Source organism: Bidens hawaiensis, unplaced genomic scaffold (genome assembly GCF_021521415.1).
Source record: "Bidens hawaiensis isolate Kalapana, Puna unplaced genomic scaffold, B.hawaiensis_p1.1 tig00072392_1, whole genome shotgun sequence".
Lineage (NCBI taxonomy): Eukaryota > Viridiplantae > Streptophyta > Magnoliopsida > Asterales > Asteraceae > Bidens > Bidens hawaiensis.
The window spans coordinates 1-26,521 of NW_027502664.1; the positions used below are offsets into that span (position 1 = coordinate 1).

At 36.7% G+C, this 26,521-nt stretch overlaps 1 protein-coding gene and 1 pseudogene across 1 annotated transcript; both read right to left on the bottom strand.

Moving 5' to 3' along the window:
* Nucleotides 1-5,569: 5,569 nt before the first annotated feature.
* LOC143605998 (receptor-like protein EIX1) lies at nucleotides 5,570-7,741 on the bottom strand. The gene has a single exon (XM_077081917.1). It carries the CDS (start codon nucleotides 7,739-7,741, stop codon nucleotides 5,570-5,572), a length of 2,172 nt encoding a protein of 723 aa, XP_076938032.1.
* Nucleotides 7,742-16,207: 8,466 nt separating this feature from the next.
* On the bottom strand, nucleotides 16,208-20,394 carry LOC143605997 (receptor-like protein EIX2; annotated as a pseudogene).
* Nucleotides 20,395-26,521: the final 6,127 nt, after the last annotated feature.

Genomic DNA, 26,521 nt, shown 5'->3' on the forward strand with positions numbered 1-26,521 from the left:
ATCGCCACTTTGAGTTCTGTTGTCAAGCACACTACCATGATCTCTCTGTCGGGATGTTTGCCGTGTTTTACAAAATGACTTACCGTGAAGACTGGTATAGTTTTGCCACAACCGGTAAAGGGTCTATTGGGTTTGAATGGCTGCATAGCCTTCATGGGTGGAAGTTTAAATTTTTCTTGATCCGGGAAGATGCTATCCCGTTTGCAATGACCCATCGGAAACCGAAGGACAAATTACCGGAAATCTCGGCTTCCGAATACAAAGGTTGTGCGTAGTATCTTACCTTGACCAAGACTCCTACGCCCATGCGTCCTATTCATGAGGGGGCGATGGTACACGTTAAGATGAGTCGTTTGTGGCCGTTTCCCACGTTAGAACCTTACTACGAGAACACTGACGGAGGTAAGTTGTTGTCTGTACCAATCCGAGCTCTTCTATTATGTTATTCTAACTCTTACTGATTACAGGTGAAGGTACCATTTTGTCTACTTTATTGGACAAGGTGGGGGGTAAGATGGTGCGCCGCCCCATTGCTCGACATGATGCGCCGTTTTTAGAACGCACGCGGGGCAACTTCCTGTTTTCCACTACCCTAACTCCGGAGCCCGTTGTCTCTGAAGCGATGTATGCACAAGGTGAGGAATTAGTCAAAAAGTGCGAAGGTATCTTTCAACCCCGCCCTGTAACCGCCGTTACCTCAAGCGGAGTGATAGTTCTTCTGTCATCCAGCGAAGAGTCATCACTCTGTGAAGGAGGTTTATCGATAGGTGCTACTAACCCTTCGTCTTCAACTGTAGGTTTGACCCGCAAGCAGGACCTGGAGACCACCGCCGATCCGCCAACAGGTGAGGAAGGTGGTCCTCAATCCGTCGAGGGCAAACCTCAGGCTTCGGATGCGGGTATTTCTAAGGCTGCTAGCAAGCGGAAAGCGCGGCCTTCCGATGTTGCGCCTAAGAAGAAGAAGAAGAAGAAGAAGGAGAAGACCCAGGTTCTTGATTTGGGTGCTCGTCTTCGAGAGCTGTCTTCCTGAGACGTTTCCAAAGGTAAGTGTCAAACCATTATGACTATATTTTAAACTTGTCACTTACTGATAGCTAAAAAGTTTTGCCTTGGAGATTTTTCAGGTCTCAAGGGTTCAACTGCTGTACAGCTTCTGACTCCACCAACCTCGCCTTTAAATACTGTTCATGACCCGATCAATTTATCGGATACTTCTCCTATCCGGGAAACAGAGGTTGGCTGAGCTGAGCAGTTTCACATGTCTCCACCCCATCACGAGCATTTCTTCCGGGACCAGGGTGGGGTTAGTATATTTACGTATGGGGGCAGGCTTCCTCATCTCAAGCAGGAGAAGATACTGCTTCGCATATCCCTCACTGGTCGTTGCGCCGAAACACGATGTTAAGTGATGCGGACGTTTGTCACGAGTATCTCCAAGAGATTCTCCCTGCCGCAGAGAGGGAGCGACAACGCCGTCGCATCCGTCAGGAGATTCTGGACTCCAACTCTTACCACATGGCGAACACTGTTTCCACCAATCAGGAGATACGTCGTGATTGGTTGGCCATGAACGACGAGTTAGAGGAAACTGAGCATAAATTGCTGGATACTAAGAAAGAAGCTCTTAAAGCGTTAACAGATGCCCGGGATAGCCATCGGGCTATGGAGGTGGCGAGAGCCCAACAACTTGTTGCTGAGGAGGCTAAGGCCGCTCTTCAGAAGCAGCTGGATGACCAAGCCGAACTGATAAAGGTCCTTCAAGCTGACTCAGCGGCGAAGGACAAACGCTTGTCTGATCTTAATGCTTAGAGCCGAGACCAAGCTCTAGAATGTGCTGGTCACAAGATGGATCTTATCCGGGCTAAGGCGGATAAGAAGTGGCTCCTGTCAACGGCGATTCCCAAGGTACCAAGTCTGTTTGTTAACATAATCAATTCAAATGTGTATGAGCTTATACATGTTTGTTTTACTCAACAGGTTATTACTGACGTCCGCAATAGTGATGACATTGGAAATTGCGTTGCAATACTTCTTCGTGCTTCTGAACAAGCGGGCCGACAGATGGGCTTTGAAGAAGGATACAAGTTTGGTTCTGAGGGCCGGGTCCCGGAAGAGTACATCTTGGCTGGTAAAGACACTGCTTCTATTCTTATCGAGGAGACCAAAGATTTTGGGCCGACAGTTGCACATACAACCGATGTGGGACAAATCCCATACCCTGCAATGATTTCCGTCCGTAACAATGCATCCTCCTTAAGGGCCAACGTCCTCGTTGGTCACGGCCACGTTGGTCACGGCTGGCTCACTCCATGCCACCACTCCGTGGGCCACCACTCCGAGTCCTCGTTGGTCACTGTCACGTTGGTCATGGCTGGCTTCCTCCAGGCCACCACTCCGTGGGCACCACTCTGAGGTTGGCTCTGTAACCAATGTTACAAGCCAAACAGAAGAACTCAACCTAAAAGACTAGTATGATAGGTGAGGGAATCCATTTGGCTTTTAAACCCCACATCAGTTGCCCATACAACCGATGTGGGACAAGTCCCATACCTTGCAATGGTTTCAGTCCGTAAGCAATTGCCATCTCTACTGTTCTCCATTTTGAGTTTTGACTTTTCAATGCTTGAGTTTGAATATCTTGCATAGATCACACTACCTGCAAACATGATTATGTTATTTTATTTAGGGTATCCTTAATCAGCCTAATAAACTATAAGCATAATAATATTATCTTAATTAGAATCTTTAATCAATTTGAGTCTACTCAAAGTAAACAATGGGTCAATTTGAGTCTTCTTAAATTAAATAGCGGTCAAACGGGCCACTGATATAAAACTAGTTAGCTTAAAATGAATCCAAATGAGTTAGCACCATCCACTACAAATGGTTTTTCTTCAACACCCAAGTGACTGATTGATCCAGAGGAAGTGAGTGAAGCTGTTGCCGGGTACGCGTTGCGGCCGATGGTGTGTTCGTCTATGGATATTGGGATGTGTTCGCTTTGGCAGTGGTTGTTGGGATTTCATTTGAATTGGTTACTAAGTGAAGTTGAAGGTTGAAGCGCGTTTGATGAAGAATAAGGAGATCGATGATTATGTTTATGTGAATACTTATTTTGAAACTAATAATATTATTAAGAAAGTTGATGCTCACCATGTGTTCGATGAAATGCTTAGGTTAGTTTTTTTATCAGGTTTCTTCGTTATTCATATGTTAATGTGTTTATTATGAATTTGGATAGTAAATGACGTTGAAGGTTGAATTGGATTTGAAGAATAAGGAATTGGTGATTGTCTGGCTGTTTGTGTGAATAAATATTTTAAAAGCTAAATCTATTGCAGTTAACAAATCATATTACAGTTCAATTGATTGGGTTTTTTAATTGGTGTTTTCAAGTCCCGGATCGATAATCAACACACAAACTAAACGAATAACTCTCGTTTATATTAATCAGAAAATGTCATTCGAAAAACTGATTACAAACTATCAAACCCTAACTCGGTTTGACTCTTGATGAACCCTAACTCGGTTACATCTAGATGAACCCTAACTCGGTTACATCTCGTGTGTGCCTCTTGGATGAACCCTAACTCGGTTGCATCTCACACCACCACACTACACTCTATAATGCCTAACAATTACTTGGTTTATATAGACTAACCTAACTTCCTAGTCAAGACATTACCTATTATAATTACAATACAATTAGGAAACATAACCAACTATGACCAACTTGTCATCCTTGGTCCCTCAAGTTCACCGACTTGTGACTTGGAGTCTGAAATTACTTCCAACATGTTTTTCGTTCTTATGTGTTATTGTGTTTATGAATTTTAGCCGGGGTGCAAAGGAGCTCTTTTTTTAAAGTTTGAGCTAGGCTTATGAGTTATGAATCTCTTTTTCAAGCTCGAGTTTGGCTTGTTTATTATTTAATAATTAAATTATATAATTTTTTTTTTAATATTTTATATGGTGAGAATTTAAGACATTTAGCGATCCTAAGATGGGTTTGAGCTCGTATGCAATACCTTAAACGAGTTTTGCATACCTTAAACGAGCCAAAACTCGGATGTGCACTGCGAGATTAACTAATACATAGAAGCTCAAAGACTTAAAGCATAAAAATACACAAGAGTTAAGGCTTGGCGGGCCTAAATGATCTTTCCATACACGACTCAACCTGAGGCTCAATAACTAAATTAACAAGCTTTGTTTGCAAGGTTAGAAATTGTGGCTTTTTTAATGTTGGTCAATGGATATTGCAATGAGTTCTCTGCGGTGATAGTTGGGTTTTTATTTGAATTTACTAAGCAAAATGAAGTAGTGTTTGAGAGGCTGAAGCCAATTATCTAATTAAGCAAATCATTATTAAGCGACTTGATGCTCCCCTTGTGTTCGATGAGGTGCTTAGATGAAATGAATTTAGTCAATTTATTAAATTCATCTTGAGTTGAATTACTTAAATAGAAAATAGACTTGGAGGGTTGATCCCATGTGGTGCAGTTTTCATTGTGCATCATTTATGCATTGATGATACAAACTTAAAATGAATGATAATTACACAAACTTAAAATGAATGATGATTACAGATTATATTCTCTATAATTTTTTATTTCGCAATTGCTTGCATTCAAAAGACTTATGCATCATTTCTTCGTTTTCTTTTCATCTTTGAAACATTCACCTTGACCATAACATATATCATGTCCATCGTCACACCTGCAAACATAAAAAGCTTACGTCTCCATTGTTTATTGAGCAACAAGACTCCGATAACACCCCAAAACCCTGTTGCTAAACCACACAGTACACTCAAGTAAAACCAAAACTCGGGCTCATCAGGTTCTCTATAGTTGTTCTTACTTGTGGTGATTGTATCCTCATGATTAGAGCAATTCTTTGGCAGTGGAGCACCACAGAGATCTTCGTTACCAATATATATTGATGGATCGGTAAGAGTTTGTAATTGATATCCCATTGGAATTCTTCCCGGCAACTTGATATGTGACAGATTCAAATGGCTCAAAAAATACAAAGATGCTATGCTTGTAGGAATCCTCCAGTCAACGTGTTGTCTGATAAATCGAGTGAATTTAAAGCCTTCATGTTTCCAGTTGTGTTTGGAATGCCCCCACTTAGATGATTATGAGACAAACTGAGACCCACCAACAAAGAAAGTGTCATTAACTCTTCAGGTATAGGTCCAACGAGTTTATTGCTTGAAAGATCCATATTAAAAACCAAATCCAAAGTTTTCGAGTATCAAGATTGGAACCTTTTATAACCTGAATCATGTTTTCATTAGAACTAGGATGACTTCCGTTACGAACATCTTTATGACTAGCCTCAATCATTCCATACAACTCCCCAAAGCAACGAGGGACTTGTCCCGTTAAGTTGTTGTGTGCAATATCCAAAATTTGAAGATATGAGTTTTTGCATAAAGAGTTAGGAATTTTTCCATTGAAGTTATTCTTATGCAACCTCAAAACCATCAAACTTGTCAGGTTTTCTCCAATCCATTCAGGAATCTTACCCGAAAATTCGTTGTCACCTAGATCTAAGACTCTCAAGGCATGTAACTTCCCCAAATCTTGAGGAAGCTCTCGGTGAAGTTGTTGTTATTCAAGTTTAACCATGACAACATTGGAAAAGTGCGGCCTGAAAAACTTGGAATGGCGCCAGATAGCTCATTTGAACTAAACATCATCATACCCAAATTTTTAAGATTTACTAAACAGTTCGGTATTTCCCCAGTTAACCTATTTTTTGAAAGATCAAGAATTTCCAAGTCTGTCCTTGTGCACAAAGACCTTGGAATCAACCCACTAAAAAGGTTATTTTGCATATATAATGAACCCATATATTCATCTTTAAACCCGTTGAGACGGTCCTTGAAAGGAAGGTTTCCCAACGATCCATTAAGGTTGTTGTAAGAGAGATCTAAGGCCCTAATGATGGGCATTTGTCGCAACCACATGGGTAGAGGTCCAGAAATGCTAGCATTAGACAATACTAACTCAACAAGTTTCTTTTGGGTTAGAATCCACATGGGGAAATCATTTGAAATATTGCAAGAACCAAGCCGAATCGTTATCAACTGGAATGGAGGTATCCACTCACGAGAAACATTGAATATCAAATTTCTGTTAGAACTTAAGTCCAAGTATTTTAGCAGTGAAAGGTTTGAAAAATGGGCTTCGGAAACCACTCCTTCTAAATAATTGTTTGACACATCTAAATGAGTTAGCTTGGAGAGTTGACCAATTGAAACTGGAATAGTCCCATTTAACATATTTGAAGAAACTGAAAATGCTTTTAATGAGACAAGTGTTCCTAGAGATGCCGGAATGGGTCCTGTTAACTGATTGCATTCTAGATTCAAGTAAGTTAAATATGCTAAACTTCCAAAGGATTTTGGAATTGAATAATTCAAGTTATTGTAAGAAAGGTCAAGTTCGGTTAGTTGGCCAACAAATGTTGGAATGGGACCATCTAACTGGTTGTAAGATAGATATAATGCTTTTAAAATTATTAATCTCCCCAAAGCTTTTGGGATTGGACCTTGCAATATGTTTGATGCAAGATATAATGCTCTTAAACTTGTCAGCATTCCAAGTGATTTTGGAATCAAACCACTTAATTCATTACCAGATAAATCCAACACCTCTAATGCATATTGGGAGCATATGGATTCATTTGTTGATGGTCCATGCATTTCTCCTTCAAGATTACTATCTGAAACAATCAATTCTTTCAGGTTACACCTTCTCCATATACCAATATGGTCAATCAGCCTAATGTTATTATAGGAAAGATCAAGCTTTAGAAGGCTAGGCATGAAAGGAATAGATGAATTTAGAAGGTTTCCTGAAAGGCCAAGGGATACTAGGGAACTCATGTTTGTTAAAACGGATGGAAATCGACCTTTGATGGCGTTTTCCCTAAGATGAAGGTGTTCAATATTTGGAAGCATTCTACTAAAATTAAGATGAGGACCTGCAAGATCAACATTTGAAAATCCACAACATGACAAGCTTAAGTGTATTACCGAAGGAATCATGTAAAACACCATGTCACGATTTTTTGCCCCACTAAGATTCACACCATTCAAGTCAAGATACTCGAGTGACAAAAGACCAGAAATCCATACCAAATCATCTACGGTTAATGTTTGTGTGTGTGTTGTTGAACTAAGATCAAGAACTTTTAGATTTGAAATATTTCCAATGTGATGGGGAATATTACCACTAAAGCCTGCATTAGAGAGATTTAGGTAACTTAACTGCTTCAAGGAACCGATGAACTCCGAGATCTGCCATCCTTGAAAATCATTCCCGCTCAAGTCCAAATATTTTAAATACCTTAGTTCGGCCAAAGAAGAGTTGACATCTTCACCAACTAGGTAGTGATCTTCACCAACTGTATAGTCATCTTCAGCAGTGGTGCTCTTGCTTATGCCTGCTACCCAACATGAATAAGAAAGTTTCCCTGCATTTCCTCTGAGGTGAAGACCAACAGCTCTTCCGGTGGCACTGTCGCAACGAACTCGGTCCCATGAGCAACAATCAACACCAACCCATGATGACAACATATTGAAATCATCTTTGACACCGTCTTTCAACTTGAGTAGTGCTAGCCTCTCTGGTTCATGGCAGCTTACAATCGAATATTGAGCACCCAAACAAGTATATTTGGTTGTGAACAAAAAAATGCTTAAGAAAATTAGATGAAGCCCCATCATTCAGTTGAATATGATTTAGATAATGAGATTGAATCTGATTTATATGATGAACATACTACATTTGTTAATGTAATGGAAGACTTTGCAAGTTGGTGTGGCCCGTGGAAGACTTTTTCTCTTCTGCAGTAGTGATATTAAGCCTTTTCAAATGGATACCTTTTTTTTCGACGAATACTGTAGTTGTAGTTTGAATTTGAATGCCAAATAAACTTGGGAAAATTACCAAACAGTCTATTTCACCATAATTTTTTTCCTAAGAAGTAGTTATTGAATTTAAAACGCCGGCTAAGATTTAGTCGGCTCGGCACCCAAAAGCGGGGGCTAAACTTTACCGTCTAATTTACTTATTTCTTTTTGTTTCATTATATGTAATTTTTATTTTATTCAACGTTAAAATATATATTCATATTATGTATCTAATATCAAATTAGTGTAAATATATTACATTGTTTTATTCTTTTCTTAATATATTTTATCCAATCCTTGTTTACATGGGTATTTAACCTAATACAATAACTAAAGGCCCTACTTCACATGATAAAACAAACTAGGTTAATTTAACAAGTCCATTAATTAGGGGATGATAGTTGTAAGCCTGTAAGAGCATTCTCAATGGGTTCTCTATCTTTATCTTTAAAATTTAACTCAAAAAAAAATAATTTCTTTAATTTATACCTCATTTTCTAATAACCTTCTCCAACTCATTCTCCATTACCATCTCTATATTCATTTGTCTTATTATTATTTTCAATATAAAATGATTTCTAATATAAATTTATAGAAGGCTAGATGGAAATGGAGTATTGTGAAACACTCTAAATTTGAAGGCTTCTTATATCATTTCACTCAAATTTAGAGATGGAGTTTGGAGATAGAGAATGAGTTTTAGTGATTATTTGGATGTTTTTTCTAGATTTTAGAAATAAAGATGGATATGGAGAACCCATTGGGAATGCTCTAAGTTTTCACACACTTTTGAAGTCAACAAAGTAAACTCTCTTGAAAAAAATGGGGTGGTTGTAATGGTAACCACCTGATACTATCCTATTAGAAGTAGTGGGTTTTAGCAGTGTTATAAAAACCAATATTTTATTTGTACGGACTGGACTAAAATTGGTACAACCGGTTGAACTTGTTTCCGAGAGGTTCAACCGGTTGAATAATTTACCTTATAAATTTCTATAAATGTAACTTCAATCTAAAAATAATCCAAAACTAAATGATTCTATAACAAAAAATAATCCAAAAGTTAGCCCATATTAAAAAAATAATACAAAAAACTCTTAATATTAAAAAAATATCCTGAAGTTTACACGTTTGAATGTTAATTGTTGGGTTAAAAGTAATTTTGAAAAAATATGGTTCACAAAAATAAAAAATTTCTCGGACTTAAAACCGGTTTGCCGATAAAAACTAATATTTTAGACAAAAACCACCGTACGATATTCAAGCAAACTGGTGACAAATACCGGCCTGCTATGCAAAATCCGGTTTAACGGTTTCTACCGGTTTTTTAAACACTGGGTTTTAGTTTCACTAGTTTTTATTATAACATTTTAAAAACGGCATATCAGGCTCAAGCTATATACGATTCGCCTGATCCCGTTGGTTAGTACCGTACCATGGCAATTGTGGTTATGAAAAAGGGTTGTGGTTTTATTAATTCTGGTAACTTTGGTGTTTCACTCTTTTTTTTTTTTGTTTCTTTTTCTATATAAGGGTCTTTTTTAAGTATTCATCTTGGGCATTACCCAACGATTTTGAAAACATATGGAAAATAAATACTTTTTAACTATTTGCATTATAAGATTATAACTTTTGTCTTTTATCTTTTAACTATCTATTATTCATAATTTCGTTTTTAACTCAAATACCCTTACGATTTTTAAACGCTTATATCTTTCTCATACGTTAATATTATTTCTTAAAAATTACACCATAAAAATGAATATTTAATTCTCTTTAATTTGAGTATGATATTGTCATAGTTTCTTTTTAGTTAGAAATATAAAATTTTACATATAGCCGTTTGCCGTTCGATTTTAATGGACTTAAATTAAATCATAATCCAATCCATTATTAACGATTTTTGGTCACCAAAAATTGAAACTAAACCGTTGAAAGTTACCCAACAAAATCAAACCATTAACAATGGTTAGGTTCTTTTTGTTTGAACTTCGATATTAAAATGATTTTAAAATAAGAACTATGAATCTACATATACCAATAAATGATTTCACAATTACAAACGAAACGACGAGCTCTCATAAATCTATAATGTAATTACCAAGGTCCGTATTTCCCGCTGCATCGCGAGGACGCCCGTCTAGTTATACATACGTGTGAGGTGTGATATCTAAGACTAAAACTGCCTTCTGGGCTGCAGGATGATTAATGGGCTGATTGGCCTTTCTGATGGGCGTATCATATAATGGCACTGGTGTTGCTAATTTCAAAATTACCCATATTTATAAAATTTCTTAGAATTTGGATGTTTTGTTACTTATACTTAAGATAACATGTTTTTGTTACTTGTCGCTAAAGAAGTATTTATAAAAGTATTATATCTTTTATTATTAGTAGTTAGGGTTGAGTTATTCTACAAAGTGCAACAAAAATAAGAAGTGTGAGAAACCATAATTAATTGACATGTGTTAGGTAGAGACCAAAGGAAAAATGGTATCAAAGTAATAGTACACATTTTCTCTCTCCGCATGCAAGTCACGTGTTAATTCCCAATCATTTTTAAACGTCTATAACTTTTTCATATGATATTTTTTTAAATTAAAATTCACCATAATAACAAGCTTTTTTTTATCTTTAATATGAGTATGATTTTGTTATATTAAAGTATTTTTTTTACGTCATTGTGTCTTTTTTTCTTACCATTGTGTCGTTTTTCGTCTTTGTGTCTTTTTGTTTGTCAATGTGTTTTTTTCACCATTGTGTCTTTCAACTGATCATTGTGTAATAATCTTACTACTCTAATAAATAACTACTACTACATGCCACTTGTCACACTCTCATCCATTCTCATACTTTTTAACCCATTTTCTAAAATATGGATCCTACATGGGTCATTACCCACCCACTTTATTGTTATTCAAACTTACTATCTTTTATTCCAATCAAACCCTAAATCCCAAAATTCTCTCAACTCCACTACTATCGGCCCTCTCCATGGCCTCCACCACCACCAGTGCTGACAACGTAATAGCCCCTCTCCACGGCCGCGGCTACCACCACCACTGCTATCGCCCCTCTCTACGGCCACCACCACCACATCCTCTGATATCGATTATAGATCGTTAACACCTGTTCCTTTTCGTGTCCAAAAGTGAAGATCAAACCATTATTTGATTTGGTAAAGTTGAATTATCTTTTACTGAATAATCTATGTTCATCACAAAACCTTTTTATTGATTCCGAGTTCACCAAAAGTCAAATCGAATTCTTTTTTATCAAAACCCCTGTTATTTATTATTATCATTATTTTTGTAAATGTAATTTACAGTTGATTGAATGTGAATGATTGAATGAACAAATAGTGATTTTAGTAATGAAGATGATGGTGTTAATGTTCCAGTTGAAAATCATATAGTGGTTCCAGCATAGGTTTACTTTTGATTTAGCAATCCAACATCACTTTGTTAGTATTAAAACATAATTCTTTTTATGTTCTTTATCCAACCTTTTATTTAAATTTAAGCACTAATTTATATTGTAAACAAGTAATTTTTATTTGTAGCACCTACCTGCTCGCTTATTATAGATTTCTAATATTGAGAAGACTATGGTTCCTAACTTTGCCTATCTAGAAGATAATAATTGTTTAATGCCTATAGGTGTGGAAACTTATTTTGTAGTACATCATGGTCATATAATTATGATGACTTATTATGGTCAACCTTTTTCTTCCCAATGCAAACCCAAATCGTCATCTATTTCTCGTTGCTGCCTATTATCAGGTAACTTCACAACTTTCTCCTTTATATCCATCTATTTTCATGTTCTATTAATTCACTCAATACCTGATTAGCTTATTAGTTCACTCAATACCTTATTATCAGGTAACTTCACAATTTTTTTATTCTTTTCTCAAAAGACATGATATTGATTAATCAAGAGGAATAATATGTTATGTGTGTTTATATATACACATTAGTTTCATGTATATTATCATTTATATTGTTTTTTTTAAACATTTTTATTCTTTTTAATTGTTAGGATACATGGTTCATGGGAGCATATTAAAAAAATTAAAATATTAAATACATATTTGGTGAATTCAGTCCTAAATACAAGTATGTGTATAATGGCAAAAAAAAAAAAAGAAGTAAATCTCTTCTTGAAGTCCAGCGTTGCACCTAGAAGTAAATCTCTTCCTGAAGTCCAGCGTTGCACCCTATGAGGATTTTGGTGGTGGATTACACGGATTCAAGTTTCACAACATTGTTCACTTATTGACAATATTACTTGAACAGGCACCATTGTTGATAAGTATTAATATTACAAATTAATAGTTTGTATTAAAATTTCTGTTAGGTAAAAAAAATAACTAACATATATGTTTTTGTATTTTTTACTATTGGAGTGGTGTTGAATAATATACCAAAAGTAACCTTTTGTTTAGTTTCTTTTATTACTTGACGATGCCTTTATAATGTTCTTTTTTTTCATATATAATAGCATAATATCTAATGTTACCTAATGTTACTACAATATAAAAAAAAATATATCACTTTTTGTTAGCACGTCATTGTTGTTAAAGTCTTATGTTACATGGTAATTTTTTATATTGATTTATTTTGATACAAGCTTATTAAAAATATTGAAAAAACCGTTATCTAAAAGCCCCAAATTTTTTATAAACATAGTATATTGATTATTACAACCACAAACGTAATGTCTATGGAATTTTTTTCCTTATTTGAAAAATATTTGTGTAACGTTTATTTAGTAATTTCTGTAATTTTATTGCTAATTGTAATTGCATTATACCATGTTTGTGATTGAGTTTAAAACACCTTATTGACTTATTGGCGTTTTCAAAAAGCCACTAAGTAAAAGGTGTTTGACAATCGCAAAAATCCCTTTTATTTTTAGCCTTTTGAAAATGTTAAAAAACAATTTTCTAAAAGTCCCAGATTCTGGCTTTTAAAAATGACGTTTTTGAAAAAGTCAATAAGTCAATAAATACTTTTCAAACTCAATATTAATTATATATGATAATTGTGTTGATGATTGTATTTTTGCTTAGTGTTTAAATTTTAAAAGTTTCATCAATATTCCGTGTAATACACGGGCCTCAAACTAGTATGTAAATATAATACCAATGAATTGTCTAATACATAATACACAATGATGAATACATATTACATAATAACCTGAAACGTAAAACACAATAATAAATACATATAACACAATGGACTGAAACGTAGATAACATGTTTTTGTTACTTGTCGCTAAAGAAGTATTTATAAAAGTATTATATCTTTTATTATTAGTAGTTAGGGTTGAGTTATTCTACAAAGTGCAACAAAAATAAGAAGTGTAAGAAACCATAATTAATTGACATGTGTTAGGTAGGGACTAAAGGAAAAATGGTATCAAAGTAATAGTACACATTTTCTCTCTCTGCATGCAATTCACGTGTTAATTCCCAATCATTTTTAAACGTCTATAACTTTTTCATATGATATTTTTTTAAATTAAAATTCACCATAATAACAAGCTTTTTTTTATCTTTAATATGAGTATGATTTTGTTATATTAAAGTATTTTTTTACGTCATTGTGTCTTTTTTCGTCTTTGTGTCTCTTTGTTTGTCAATTTGTTTTTTTCACCATTGAGTCTTTCAACTGATCATTGTGTTTTTTTAAATACCAATAACACCATTGTGTAATAATATGTAAATATAATACCAACGAATTATCTAATACATAATACACAATGATGAATACATATTACATAATAACCTGAAACGTAAAACACAATAATGAATACATATAACAAAATGGCCTGAAACGTAAGACACAATGGTAAATACATATAACACAATGACCTGAAACGTAATACACAATGAAATCTACATAACATACAATGACTTGAACTAATACACAATGAACATAATATTATTTGTCTCAACTTAAGTGAATGTTGATCACAGTGACTAAAACACAATGATAAGTATAAAGACAAATGTTGAGCATAAAAACACAATAATGTAATCTTTGTTTTAAATTTTATCTTTAATATGAGTACCAATTGAAAAACACAATGACCAAAATTTATTACACAATGCATAGAAAAACTCAATTAAAAAACTTAATAAACAACCAAATAACACAATATAAAAAAACCCACTAACTTTTTTTTTATTTTTATATAACAATATGATATTCATATTAAAAATAGAAAAACGTTTGTTATTATGGTAAAAAAAAATTCTTAAAAAAATGTCGTATGAAAAAGTTATAGACGTTTTAAAATGATGTAGAAATTGGCATGTGTCTTGCATGTGGAGAGAGAAAGTCATCATAAGTGGGTTATTATCTTTATGTCTTTTTCATCAATTTTTATTCTTCAATTAATCTCTATCATCCAAATTTAAGATCAATCGATTAGATTTCTTCTCACCTTTCTCATTTTTGTTGTACTTTATATTTTAAATTTACCCTAGTAGTTATACACGTATTATTTGTTAAACAAGTATATGTATTCTTCTTGAATGATCATTTGGAAAATGAAATTGAAATTTGTTAAACAAGTATATGTATATACAAACTTATGCATATGAAAATGAAATTTGTATTCTAGCTACTAATATAATACAATCTGGTTGTATAGAAAATGAAAGTTGTTGCTAATCCCACGTAATTTGGCAAGAAAATGCAACATGAAAATAATCAAAATATCTAGTGATGTATACGACTATATATTTTATCTTATGTATGATTTATCTGTCTTGAGCTAGTCTCAGAGAGTATGGCTTATCCAAAATGGATCGAACTGAATTCTTTTTTCCAAAATTGTTAGTTTGTATTAAACTTTTTGATAATATATACTGTAAGAGATCACAATCCCCGTCCCTCTTTCATTCCATACTATTGATATAAATAATTACATAATATTTTTGGTAATGATGATATTGTTAACTACAGAATCATCTATACATATATGTTGATATAGTTTCTTATTTTATTAAATACACTACAAATACAATATATGTTATATATTACATTACAGTCGCTATAGAATGATAGTAGTTTAAGTAATATTATCAACTACATAGCCCTGTTTTTTACTAGAAAACAAATTCTTTTCTTAACAAATTCACAAGTGATATGAGCTACAAATCTCCATATGCTTTTGAAGTGAACAAAGTAAACTCCCTATCCTCATATAAAAGTGGTGGTTTATCTATTTTAGCGACTGTGGTAGTGCGGTGTTTCTTTATTTTATTTTGTTTTATTTAAACGTTCCTCAAAAACCCGTAAGGTTTTTGATATATAATTAATGTTTTAAAAAAAATATATTAATTTACAAAAGATTCTAAATGATAAGTGAAAACAGAGATGTACAAAGACCTTGGTATTGGCAATAATTTGAAAAAAAAAATTAACACAAAAAGTAAATTAGTAAAAGTTCAAAATAGTATTGAAACTCCTATACAATAAAAACAGTAGCGAACTCGTATAACTTCTGCTAAAAAACATTTACATATTTAAAAAACAAATATAAAGAAATAACATATTTAAAATGACGTGTATTTGATTGGTAAAACCTGGGTGTTGCTAGAACGACATGAATATTTGGTAAAATTTGGTTGGTTTCGGTTACGTTAGTTTTAGTGCCGGAGCCAAAACAAAACAAAAACAACTCGCATACGTCGGTAAAATTTGGGCGAAGAGTCGACATGAATTTCGTTGGGTTCGGTTAAGTTGATACAGTACCAAAACTAAAAAAGAAAAGAGAAACTTTAAATATTTAATGAAAATCAACCTTAAAACAATCATAAATGAAAAATAGTATTAGAAGATCAAAAAAGGTTTCAATTTTTACTATATTTATAATGAAAAGCTTATAATTCTAAAGTAAAACAATAAATCTTATAATTTTACCCAACAACAACCCCGGATTCTATATGTACTAGATGTCAATCTTTATTAACGTTGTTTTGAATTAGAAGTTTCAAGGCGCACACAAGGTGTTTGATGAAATGACTGAGAGATGCTGGCATGGGTTATACTTTTGCATTATGTATCGATTTTGTTGCAAGAGTCACGAGAGATTAACGAAGACGAAAGAATCAGAGATTGGTTCTTTCAACAACATTTATTACATACCTCTCATCGTTACTGTTTTTGCTCTTTTATTTCTTTTCAAAACACCACTGCAAAATCAAATTCAAATTAGTAATGGATGAGACTGAAGCTATGAACCGAATAGTATTCAAACAAATAGCAAACCTGTTTTCTTCACATGATTTTTTTGACTTGCATTTCTGATCTTCGGTCAACTTCTTTTGTCACCTTCATGTATTCTATCTCATGTATTGCAGTATTTCTGTTTATATAAAGCACACCCATGATTACAAACATGTAGTACAACAGAAGTATTCAAAAGCAAAATAATATTTTTCATACAACATTACAATTTATAAGAATTTATTTGGCTTCTCTGCCCCTTTTAATCTTGGAAAATCTGACCGCAACCATCACGTATACCTTATCCATTGCTGCCTCTGCAATCAGAAAAAGCTTCCGTCTCCACTGCTTCTCGAATGACAAGACTCCAATAACACCCCAAAAACCTGTTGCAAAGCCACACATGATGTCCATGTAAAACCATACCTTCTTTGGCTCATTAGCATCCTCATATTTGTGCTTGCTTATCGTAGTTGGTGGGTTTTCATGACTGGAACAATTATTTGGCAGAGGGGCACCACACAGATCCCTGTTACCGGCATATATTGACGGGTCGATAAGTGTTTGCAATTGATTTCCGGTTGGAATTCTTCCCGACAAGTTGTTGTGTGACAAATTCATAAAGCTTAGAAAGTTCAAAGCTGCCATGCTTGGAGGGATCATCCCTGTTAATAAGTTTCCTGATAAATCAAGAGAATCTAAGGTGCTGTTTGTTTTTCCTCAGTAGGACTTCTCCACCTCTTTTGTCTGCACTGAGAAGAGGGCGCGCAGACGTTGGGCTCTGCAGTGTGTTTGTTTTTTCGAAGACGTTTCATTAAAAAACGTCTGCGCGCCCTCTTCTCCCAGAAGTGTTGGTATTATCACTTCTTTAACCTCTTCTACACATTTTAGCTTATAACCGATCATCATCCTCCTCCTAACCCTATTCAACTCCTTCATCCTCACCAAGCCGCCGGTCGCTCCACACCTCCTCCGCTCCAAGCCGGCTAACTCCACTCCTCATCCTCTCCACTGCCGCCGCCGCTCCATTCACCACGCTGCCGCCGCTGCTCCGGCATCTTCTTGAAGGTATGCTTTCTTTCTATTCTTTTCATTTTAGGGTTTCTTTCTATTCTTTTCATTAGGTGAAACTGAAAATGATTTGTTAAGTGATTGTATTGTAGTTAGGTTCTAATTTGTGCTAAATCTTGTTAATCGCATGCTACAGTGTGTTTGTGTTTGTGTATGTATATGTATGTCTGCTTCCGTCGATAACTTGACCCGTCGTGTCGGTACACGGCCGCTGCTACTACTGCTGCTAAAGGTAGTCATTGAGAGATTATTTAGCCTAGTTCTAAACTCAATACCCAAATGCAGCATATTAGAACGAGCAGGGGAGCATAAAATCGGAATTTGTGAGCGTAAACTTGAGAACATAATACAACTTTATGTGTTATTTTTATTTTTTGACTCTGTATCTGTAAACTGGTCAAAAAATTTTATAAGTAATAAATGTGTTATTTATGATTACAAATTTACAACATATGGATTGCCTTAACAGTAATCTATTTTTTTTAAATAAAACAAAACCCGTTGACCCGTTTACAATAAAACACAACCCAAATTGATCCGGTTATCAATAAATGGGTCAAAATTTTTGCAAGTATAATATATACTAACTGTGATTACGAAAAATAATCTAACTTTTTGATTAAATCATAACCATTTTGACCCAATTATAACAAAAACCCACCCAAATTGACCCGTTATCAGTAAACGGGCCAAATCACCACCATTAATATTATAAGATAATTACCTGATATAGCAGGAGTGAAAACACCATCACCAATTATCATGCAAGTTCCAAGAAGAACAAAAATCAACACCTTTTGCTGAGCAGTTAATGCAAAATACGGAATAAATGATTTAAAAAATGTTTGTGGTATTATGAATATTATTTCAGTGTTGTTGACTATTATTTAAATTTTGATGTTGAAGACCTTTTTTATTTATATTTCAGTTTATTTAAATTTCAGCTTATTTTAGCAGTCTGCAGATGTTAAAAAACAAACAGTCTTCTTGTTGCAGACTGCAGAGTTTTGGTCCACATCTTCTGCTACAGATGTTGGCAGATGTGGTTTCGCAGTCTTCTGACATTTTACCTCTGAAAAACAAACAACACCTAAGGCTTTCATGTTTCCGATGTTATCCGGAATGCTTCCACTCAGGTGATTATGAGACAAATCGAGACCCATCAACAACACAAGTGCAGTTATCTCCAGAGGGATTTCTCCTGTTAGTTTATTGCTTGAAAGGTCCATGTTAATAACAAAATCCAAATTTCTTGTATAACCAAGTTGAATTCCTTTCATGACCTGATCCACACCAGCATAAGAACTAAAACTACCATTTCGGAGACTTGAAAATGTTTTCTCAATCATCCCTCTCAACTCTCCGAAACAACGAGGTATGGATCCTTTTAAGTTGTTGTGTGCAATGTCTAAAATATGAAGATTTGGGTATTTGCACAAAGATTGAGGAATACCTCCTATGAAGTTGTTTTCTCAATCATCAATTCTGTAACATTTTCTCCAATCCATTTACGTAAGCTTCCAGAGAATTCGTTATTGCCCAGATCCAAAACTTTTAAGGATCTCAAGTTCTCCATATTGGGCAGAAGTTCGCCACTAAAGTTACAATCATTCAGTTTTAACCATACCAATGATGAAGAAATGTTTCCTAAAGAATTTGGAAGAACTCCATAAAACCTATTTGAATTAAGTATAAGAATCCTCAAGTCCTGTAGATTCCCTACACAGTCAGGAATATTTTCTGATAACCGATTGCTAGAAACATCGAGACTTAGCAAGTGTGTACTTCTGCACAGTGACATTGGAAGCGGCCCGTTTAAAAGGTTGTCATGTAGAAGCAAATAATTAATATATTTGCTAAAAGGAAGATTTATCATAGATCCACTGAATTTGTTGTAAGAGAGATCTACTGCATAAAGCTTGGGCATCTTCCAGAAGAATGTTGGTAGAAGTCCATGTAGGCTAGTATTAGACAACTCCAAAACCTCAAGATTCCTTTGAGTTTGCAACCATTTTGGAAATCCATTTGCAATCTTGCATGATAAAAAGTAAACGCTTCTCAATTGGAATGGAGGCGTCCACTCATGCGAGATATTGAAGATCAACTTATCATTAGGACCCATGTACAAGTACCTCAGCATTGAGAGGTTAGTAAAATGGGCTTCAGAAACCACTCCTTCTAAAGAATTTTCAGAGAGATCTAAATCAACGAGTTTGGTAAGTTGCCCAACTAAAATTGGGATCGGACCTGTTAACAAGTTTGAAGCTACAGAGAGTGTTTGTAATGAATCTAGTCTTCCTAGGGATGTTGGGATTGCACCTGTTAACCGGTTTGATAGCAAGATCAAATGCTTTAAACATGTTAATCTTCCAAATGATCCTGGGATAGAACCGTTTAAATCATTATAAGACAGATCTAATACTTCTAATGATCTTAATCTCTCCAAGGCTTTAGGGATTGAACATGTGAAACTGTTTGACTGGAGATGTAAAACTCTTAAATTGGTTAGCCTTCCAACAGATTCTGGTACTGGACCGCTTAATTGATTATCATCTAAATTCAGCATCTCTAAGGCATATTGGGAACACTCAGATGTGTTTGGTGATGGACCTATCATTTCTCCTCCAAAATGATTACGTGCTAAGCTTAATTCCTTCAAATGACATTGTCTCCAAATTCCAACAAGCTCAATGTTTTCAAATGCATTTTGAGAAACATCGAGATTTAAAAGGTTAAGCATGACGGGAATTGACAAGTTCAAATAGTTTTCTGCAAGATCAAGGACTCTTAGGGAAGTCATGTTCATTAATTCAGATGGAAATCTACCTCCAATTGAATTCCTACTAAGATCGAGATATTGCATGACAGGCAGGGCACTGAAATTAAGATAAGTGGGTGAAATATGGGCATTTTTTGTTAAGGCCACACTCTGACAAATGCAAATCCGATAAAGAAGATAACATGTTTAGCAGGTTTAGAGAGTTCCCTGCTAGACTCAAATTATACCATGAAAGATCAAGGAATGTTAAGGATGTCATGTTCTGTAAAAAGTGTGGGAGTTGACCTTCAAAATTGTTTAAGCCAAGATCAAGATGTTGGATGTTGGGAAGTATCTTGCTTGAATTAAGATGAAGACCAAGATCAACATTAGAAAGTTGTGACAATCGTCAATTTCAGGTTAACTCCGTTAACTCAACTCCGTCAATTCAAACTTAAGATCATTGAATCTATAACGCACACCTCATTACATTTAAACTAGGGTTTAAATGACGCTTAGCACTTACTACATGTGTAGTCTTTCGGGAATTGCACCGAAACGCAAACGAGTTGACGCAAACGATTGGTGAATAAACGAAAAACGTCAAAACAGTAATTATGTGATAATTATGTGTTAGACTTATGTGTTATGTGATAACATGGTTATAAACGTTAACTCAAGATGTAAACAAGTTAGTTAGGCTAGAAAATTAATACTTAGAAATGGAGGGGCCAAAGTGTAACATAGTATTCTATAAATAATAATAATAATAAACCCTAACTTATTATTATTCTTCCCCACACCAAAACCGATCAGCCCACCCCCTTGGCTCTCCTTGGCTGCCGTCCACTATACACACACATAACACCAAGAAATCAAGCCTTTGATTGAAGAACTAGGTGCTAGGAAGGTATAATTGATTATCCTATACATCCTTGTTACTTGATTTTGATGTTTAATGGGTTAATTGAAAACCCTAGCTGCCGATTTTTCATGTATGTATGAAGTTAATATGTTTGTTGTTGATTGATGATGATTTGATAACTAGATTGAATATTGTTGCATGTTGATTGTTGTGTCTTTGATTTGAGTTCAAACAAAAACCCTAATCATGTATGTAATGTGTAATTGATGTGCATGGATGGTGTTTATGGGGTCTAGAGTGTCATATGAATGCATGATAGTTCATAGATTGTTAATATGTTGAGTTTGGATGCAAACAGTTTCTGGACAGAATGTGTTATTGATGTTTAAGTGACTGTAACGAAGTGTAAATGTGAAAATTGGTTGAGATTATTGATACTACAGTAAACTAGGTTGAGTCTAGTTTCTAATGAATATAAATTTGTAATTTTTGGACAAGTAAAGGTTAACTTTTATGATTTTACAAAAACGTTGTGCAAAGCTGAGCTGTTAGACCTGCTGTTAGGTTGTTTTGTAAATGTTATATCTCACGAACTACGAGACCAATTGGGTTGGTTCCACTTCTGGAAGTTGACATATTGAGTTAGGAACCTAACCCAAGTGGTCTTGCATTTATTGGATTTTTCTTTTAACGGGAATTGCAAATAAAATTCTGTTGCGCATGAATTTGACTGTTATGAGTTTGCTGTAATGATTTGATGATTGTGAGAAAACTATGTGGAATAAAAATATAAAAAAATATGTTCTGGAAACCTAAGACATATGTGCTTCTGTGATGATTTTTGGTAAATTAATGGAGATGCTATGATCGGTGGAATAGTATAATCTTTCAAGTAGAATTTCTGTCTCGGTGAAACTAGCTGCTGAGTTGTGTGAAAATGCATGAAACATGATACTTGCTATATAATTGCTATGTTTTAACCAAAATACCCTTGCGGGGAATAATTGCTAATTGATTGTCATGATTTGACCAAATTGCCCTCATGGGGAATAATGGCTAGTTAATTGTTATTTGTTGACCAAAATGCCCTTACGGGGGGTAATTGCTAGTGATGTACCTTATGAATACATGACACGTATATAATTGCTTACACATGTAACGTATCACAAATACATTTGTTAAAGTCACACACGATTCACAAACAAAACACGAAACATGTTATGTGCATAGGTATTATGTGCCGGGTCTAGAGACTCGATAATATTCCGACACTTAGAAAAATCTCTTTGTTGTTTTAGAACGCTAGAGAGAGTTTTTTTCTGTGACGCGCATCTTGGTGATTTAATTTGGGAATTTCTTCGCAAACAGTGAGTTTCACTTACCCCTTTAAACTGTTTTAAACGCTTTTCACTTGGGGAGATAACATACTCCGATAAACGCATTTAAGATTTTGTTAGTAAATTATATATCACTTGTAAAGGCTAAGTGGCAAACGAAACAATTGAAGTCCTACACATCGAACCGGTTAATATTTGGAATAGCGAGTCACTGTTGAGTAGTACTACTGGGTTTGACAAACCCCACCCAACGCTAAACTCGACTGGAGGTCGAGCGGGTGTAATTTTGGCTAACACGTACCATGGTCTGGATAACCTGGTGACAAGGCACTTGATAAACAGTCAGCTTCGGTGTCGAACACTTAGTAATACTTGCTTTATAGGCTAGCTACCTATAGATATATAATTGACATAACACTATCTGGTAACGCAAAACGCTGTAACGCAAAACGCAGTAACGCAAAACGCTGTAACGCGGTAACGCAAAACGCTGTAACGCAAAACGCTGTAATGCAAAACGCTTAACGCAACACGCTGAATGCAAACGCTAATCGCTTTATTTTTATTTAAACTTGTGAACTCACCAACCTTGTGTTGACACTTTTAGTATGTTATTCTCAGGTAGCCGAGGCGGGCGCACGGTTTAGGACATGCATTGCTTGAAAACGCTTTTGTTATGCAAACTTATTTCTAACGGTTATCATTGGTTTTAAGTCGTCCTGCGTGACGCAACTTTTGATTAAAGGTTTTTACGCTTCCGCATTTAATTACTCGTAAACGTTTTCATGGTTTTGAAACTTTATTTTATGGTTTGATTATAACTGATGATTCCGATCCTGTTAGTTCACACCCTCTGACGGTAAAACTCCGTTAGTGGATTTTGAGGGTGTGACAGATTGGTATCAGAGCCATTGGTTATAACGAACTAAAAGCTGCATGCATACTAGACTATAACCGCGACGACCCATTAGTTATAATGATACGCACTGCATAGATTTGTGTAGTCTTTGTTATCCGATCTCTTTACCTCTTTCACTCATACGCGCGCGCATACACGGCTTACCTGTAGGAATGTCGACGCCACCCTCATCATCATCCGATTCGATGACGCATGCTCACGGGAAGGAACCGCAGTTACCCACCGCATCGCCACCCCGTGTAGTCCCGGAACTCGAAGCTCCCGCACCGAAGAGGTACCGCCTATCCGGAGGCATATACGAAAACAACGTTAGCTGGGATTGGTACCCTAACATGATCAGACGTATGGTCTATCGCGAACAAGTTCCCCCGTTACCCCACCCGAACCACCCTGCTTATCCCAACACCCTACCACCCATAACCGAACCTGTAGAGCGAGTTCTCGCAGCTGTTGTTTCATGTTTGGAGCGTGATGTGGGTTACATGCGCTATACGAGAGCGAACGTTTCCGGACTGTTAAAAGACGGGACCGAGACTAAGGAGGAGATTGCCCGCATGGCAGCGGCAATGAAGGAAATGCAAGAGGCTAGTGATCAACAGATGAAGATTATGATGAAGATGCAAGCTGAGATGATAGACTTGCAAGAGCAACTCCAAGTAGCAAGGACCCGAACCGAGATAGCTCTAGAGCGTTGCAATGTCTTACAAATGCAACTTGCTCAGAACGCAGCCGAACCTGAGGCAGAGCCTGAGGCCGAGCCTGAGGCAGATCCCGAAGAGGAGCCTGAAGAAGATCCCGAAGAGGAGCCTGAAGAGGAACCGGAGGAAGAACCGGCTGAGCCAGAGGCACACTCAGAGGTGTCCCCAGACGATGTGCAAATGTGCAAATCCTTGGATTGGAACTGGCTAACGCGATGAACTGGGAGGAGTTCAAAAACATGATGCGAGAGGAGTACTGTCCGAGAGAAGAGATTTCAAAGTTAGAGTCAGAATTTTGGTCACTGAAGATGGTGGGCTCAGAAATCGAAGCCTACACTACCCGTTCTCACGAGTTAGCTGTGATGTGTCCGCGGATGGTGGATCCGCCGAGTAAGAGGATTGAAATGTACATTGATGGGTTAGCACCGCAGATTCAGGGCATGGTGACGTCTTCCAGACCAGCCACGATACAACAAGCGATCCGTTTAGCTCACAAACTGACGGATCAGGCTGTGACCCAAGGTGCGTTACCACCTAGGGGTTCAACCACTAAAGCCCGTGACAACCCGAGTAATGACAACAACAGCAACAGCAACCCGAGCAGCGGAAAGAGAAAGTTTGACAACACCAGATCTTCATCCTCGAACCTCCCACCGCAACAACACTACCGTAAGCCCGAATTCACTCGGAGCTTCAACAATCAAAGTCACAACAACAATAACAACGGTAGCGGGCAGGGTTCGAGCGGATATGCTGGGAAAAATCCGAAGTGCAATAGGTGCAACTATCATCATGTTGGCCCGTGTAACCATGTCAAGTGTTAGAGATGCGGAAAGATGGGTCACCAGGCGAAGGAGTGTAGAGGAGACCTTGCGGCAACGGGTGCTCCTAAACCACATATGATGACGAAGGGATGTTACGAATGTGGGCAGGAAGGTCATTTCAGGAAAGATTGTCCCAAGCTGAAACAGAACGACAACAATGGGGGTAATGGAAGTGGCAGTAATGGTGGAAGCAATGGCAAGGGAAGAGCTTTTGTGATTGGGTCGGGTCAAGCCCGCAATGATCCGCACGTGGTGACTGGTAAGTTCCCTGTGAATGATTGTTTTGCTTCTGTATTGTTTGACACTGGAGCTGATAGGAGTTTTGTGTCGAAAGCCTTTAGCCAACTCTTAGACTTAACTCCAACTCCGTTAGATGCTAAGTTTCCTGTTGAATTAGCTGACGGTAAGACTATAGTAACGACTCATGTACTTGCGGGATGCAAGTTAAAACTGTCAGGTCATGTCTTTGATATCGACCTTATTCCTTTTACGCTTAGTAGTTTCGATGTCGTTGTCGGCATGGACTGGTTATCCGAGAACCGAGCGGAGATTATATGTCACGACAAGATAGTTCACGTTACTACCCCTTCCGGCGAGATCATTTCGGTCCGAGGTGAGAGGAGCGGCATGACCACCAGCATCATTACCCTTATGAAGGCGCAGAAGTATCTACAAAAGGGTCATCCGGCAATTTTGGCGCAGATTGTTGAGAAACCCGCGGAGGAGAAGCGAATTGAAGATATACCGGTTGTGCGAGACTTTCCAGAAGTTTTCTCGGAAGATTTGCCTGGACTCCCTCCTATTCGTCAAGTCGAATTCCAAATCGAGTTGACACCCGGTGCAGCACCCATAGCACGAGCCCCGTATCGGCTCGCACCGGCGGAGCTTCAGGAACTGTCCACTCAGTTGCAAGATTTGTTGGATAAGTGTTTTATCCGACCTAGCTCATCACCATGGGGAGCCCCTGTCCTGTTTGTCCGAAAGAAAGACGGGACTTTCCGCATGTGTATCGACTACCGGGAGTTGAACAAGGTGACGGTCAAGAACCGTTATCCTTTACCCCGAATCGATGATTTGTTTGACCAGCTTCAAGGATCGAGTTACTACTCGAAGATCGATTTGCGATCCGGTTACCACCAACTGAGAGTGCGCGAAGAAGATATATCAAAGACGGCTTTCAGAACACGGTATGGTCACTACGAGTTTTCGGTTATGCCTTTTGGCCTAACCAACGCACCAGCTGTATTTATGGATCTCATGAATCGAGTATGCAAGGCGTACCTCGACAAGTTTGTGATTGTGTTCATTGACGATATTCTCGTCTACTCCAAGAACGAGGCTGACCACGAAGAACACTTAAGGGTAATTCTGGAATTGCTAAAGAAGGAACAACTGTATGCTAAACTCTCGAAAAGTGAGTTTTGGCTTCGCGAGGTTCACTTTTTAGGACATGTGATCAACGAGAATGGTATCCATGTCGATCCCGGTAAGGTAGAGGCCATCAAAAACTGGGAAGCACCTAAGACTCCGACTGAGGTGCGACAATTCCTAGGACTGGCCGGCTACTACCGGCGTTTCATCGAGGGATTTTCAAAGATTGCTCAACCCCTCACCGCTTTGACTCCCAAAGGCACTAAGTACAATTGGGGTGACGCGCAAGAATCCGCTTTTCAACTGTTGAAAACCAAACTTTGTAGCGCCCCTATTCTAGCCCTCTCCGAGGGAATGGAAAATTTTGAGGTACACTGTGACGCATCTATACAAGGTCTCGGTTGTGTGCTGATGCAACTCGAGAAGGTTATAGCCTACGCCTCTCGACAACTACGGGTTCACGAGAAGAACTACACGACCCATGATTTGGAACTTGGAGCTGTGG

Bases quoted from the DNA above. Each gene is read 5' to 3' on its own strand.
- LOC143605998 (XM_077081917.1), bottom strand. From the start codon at position 7,741: ATGGGGCTTCATCTAATTTTCTTAAGCATTTTTTTGTTCACAACCAAA.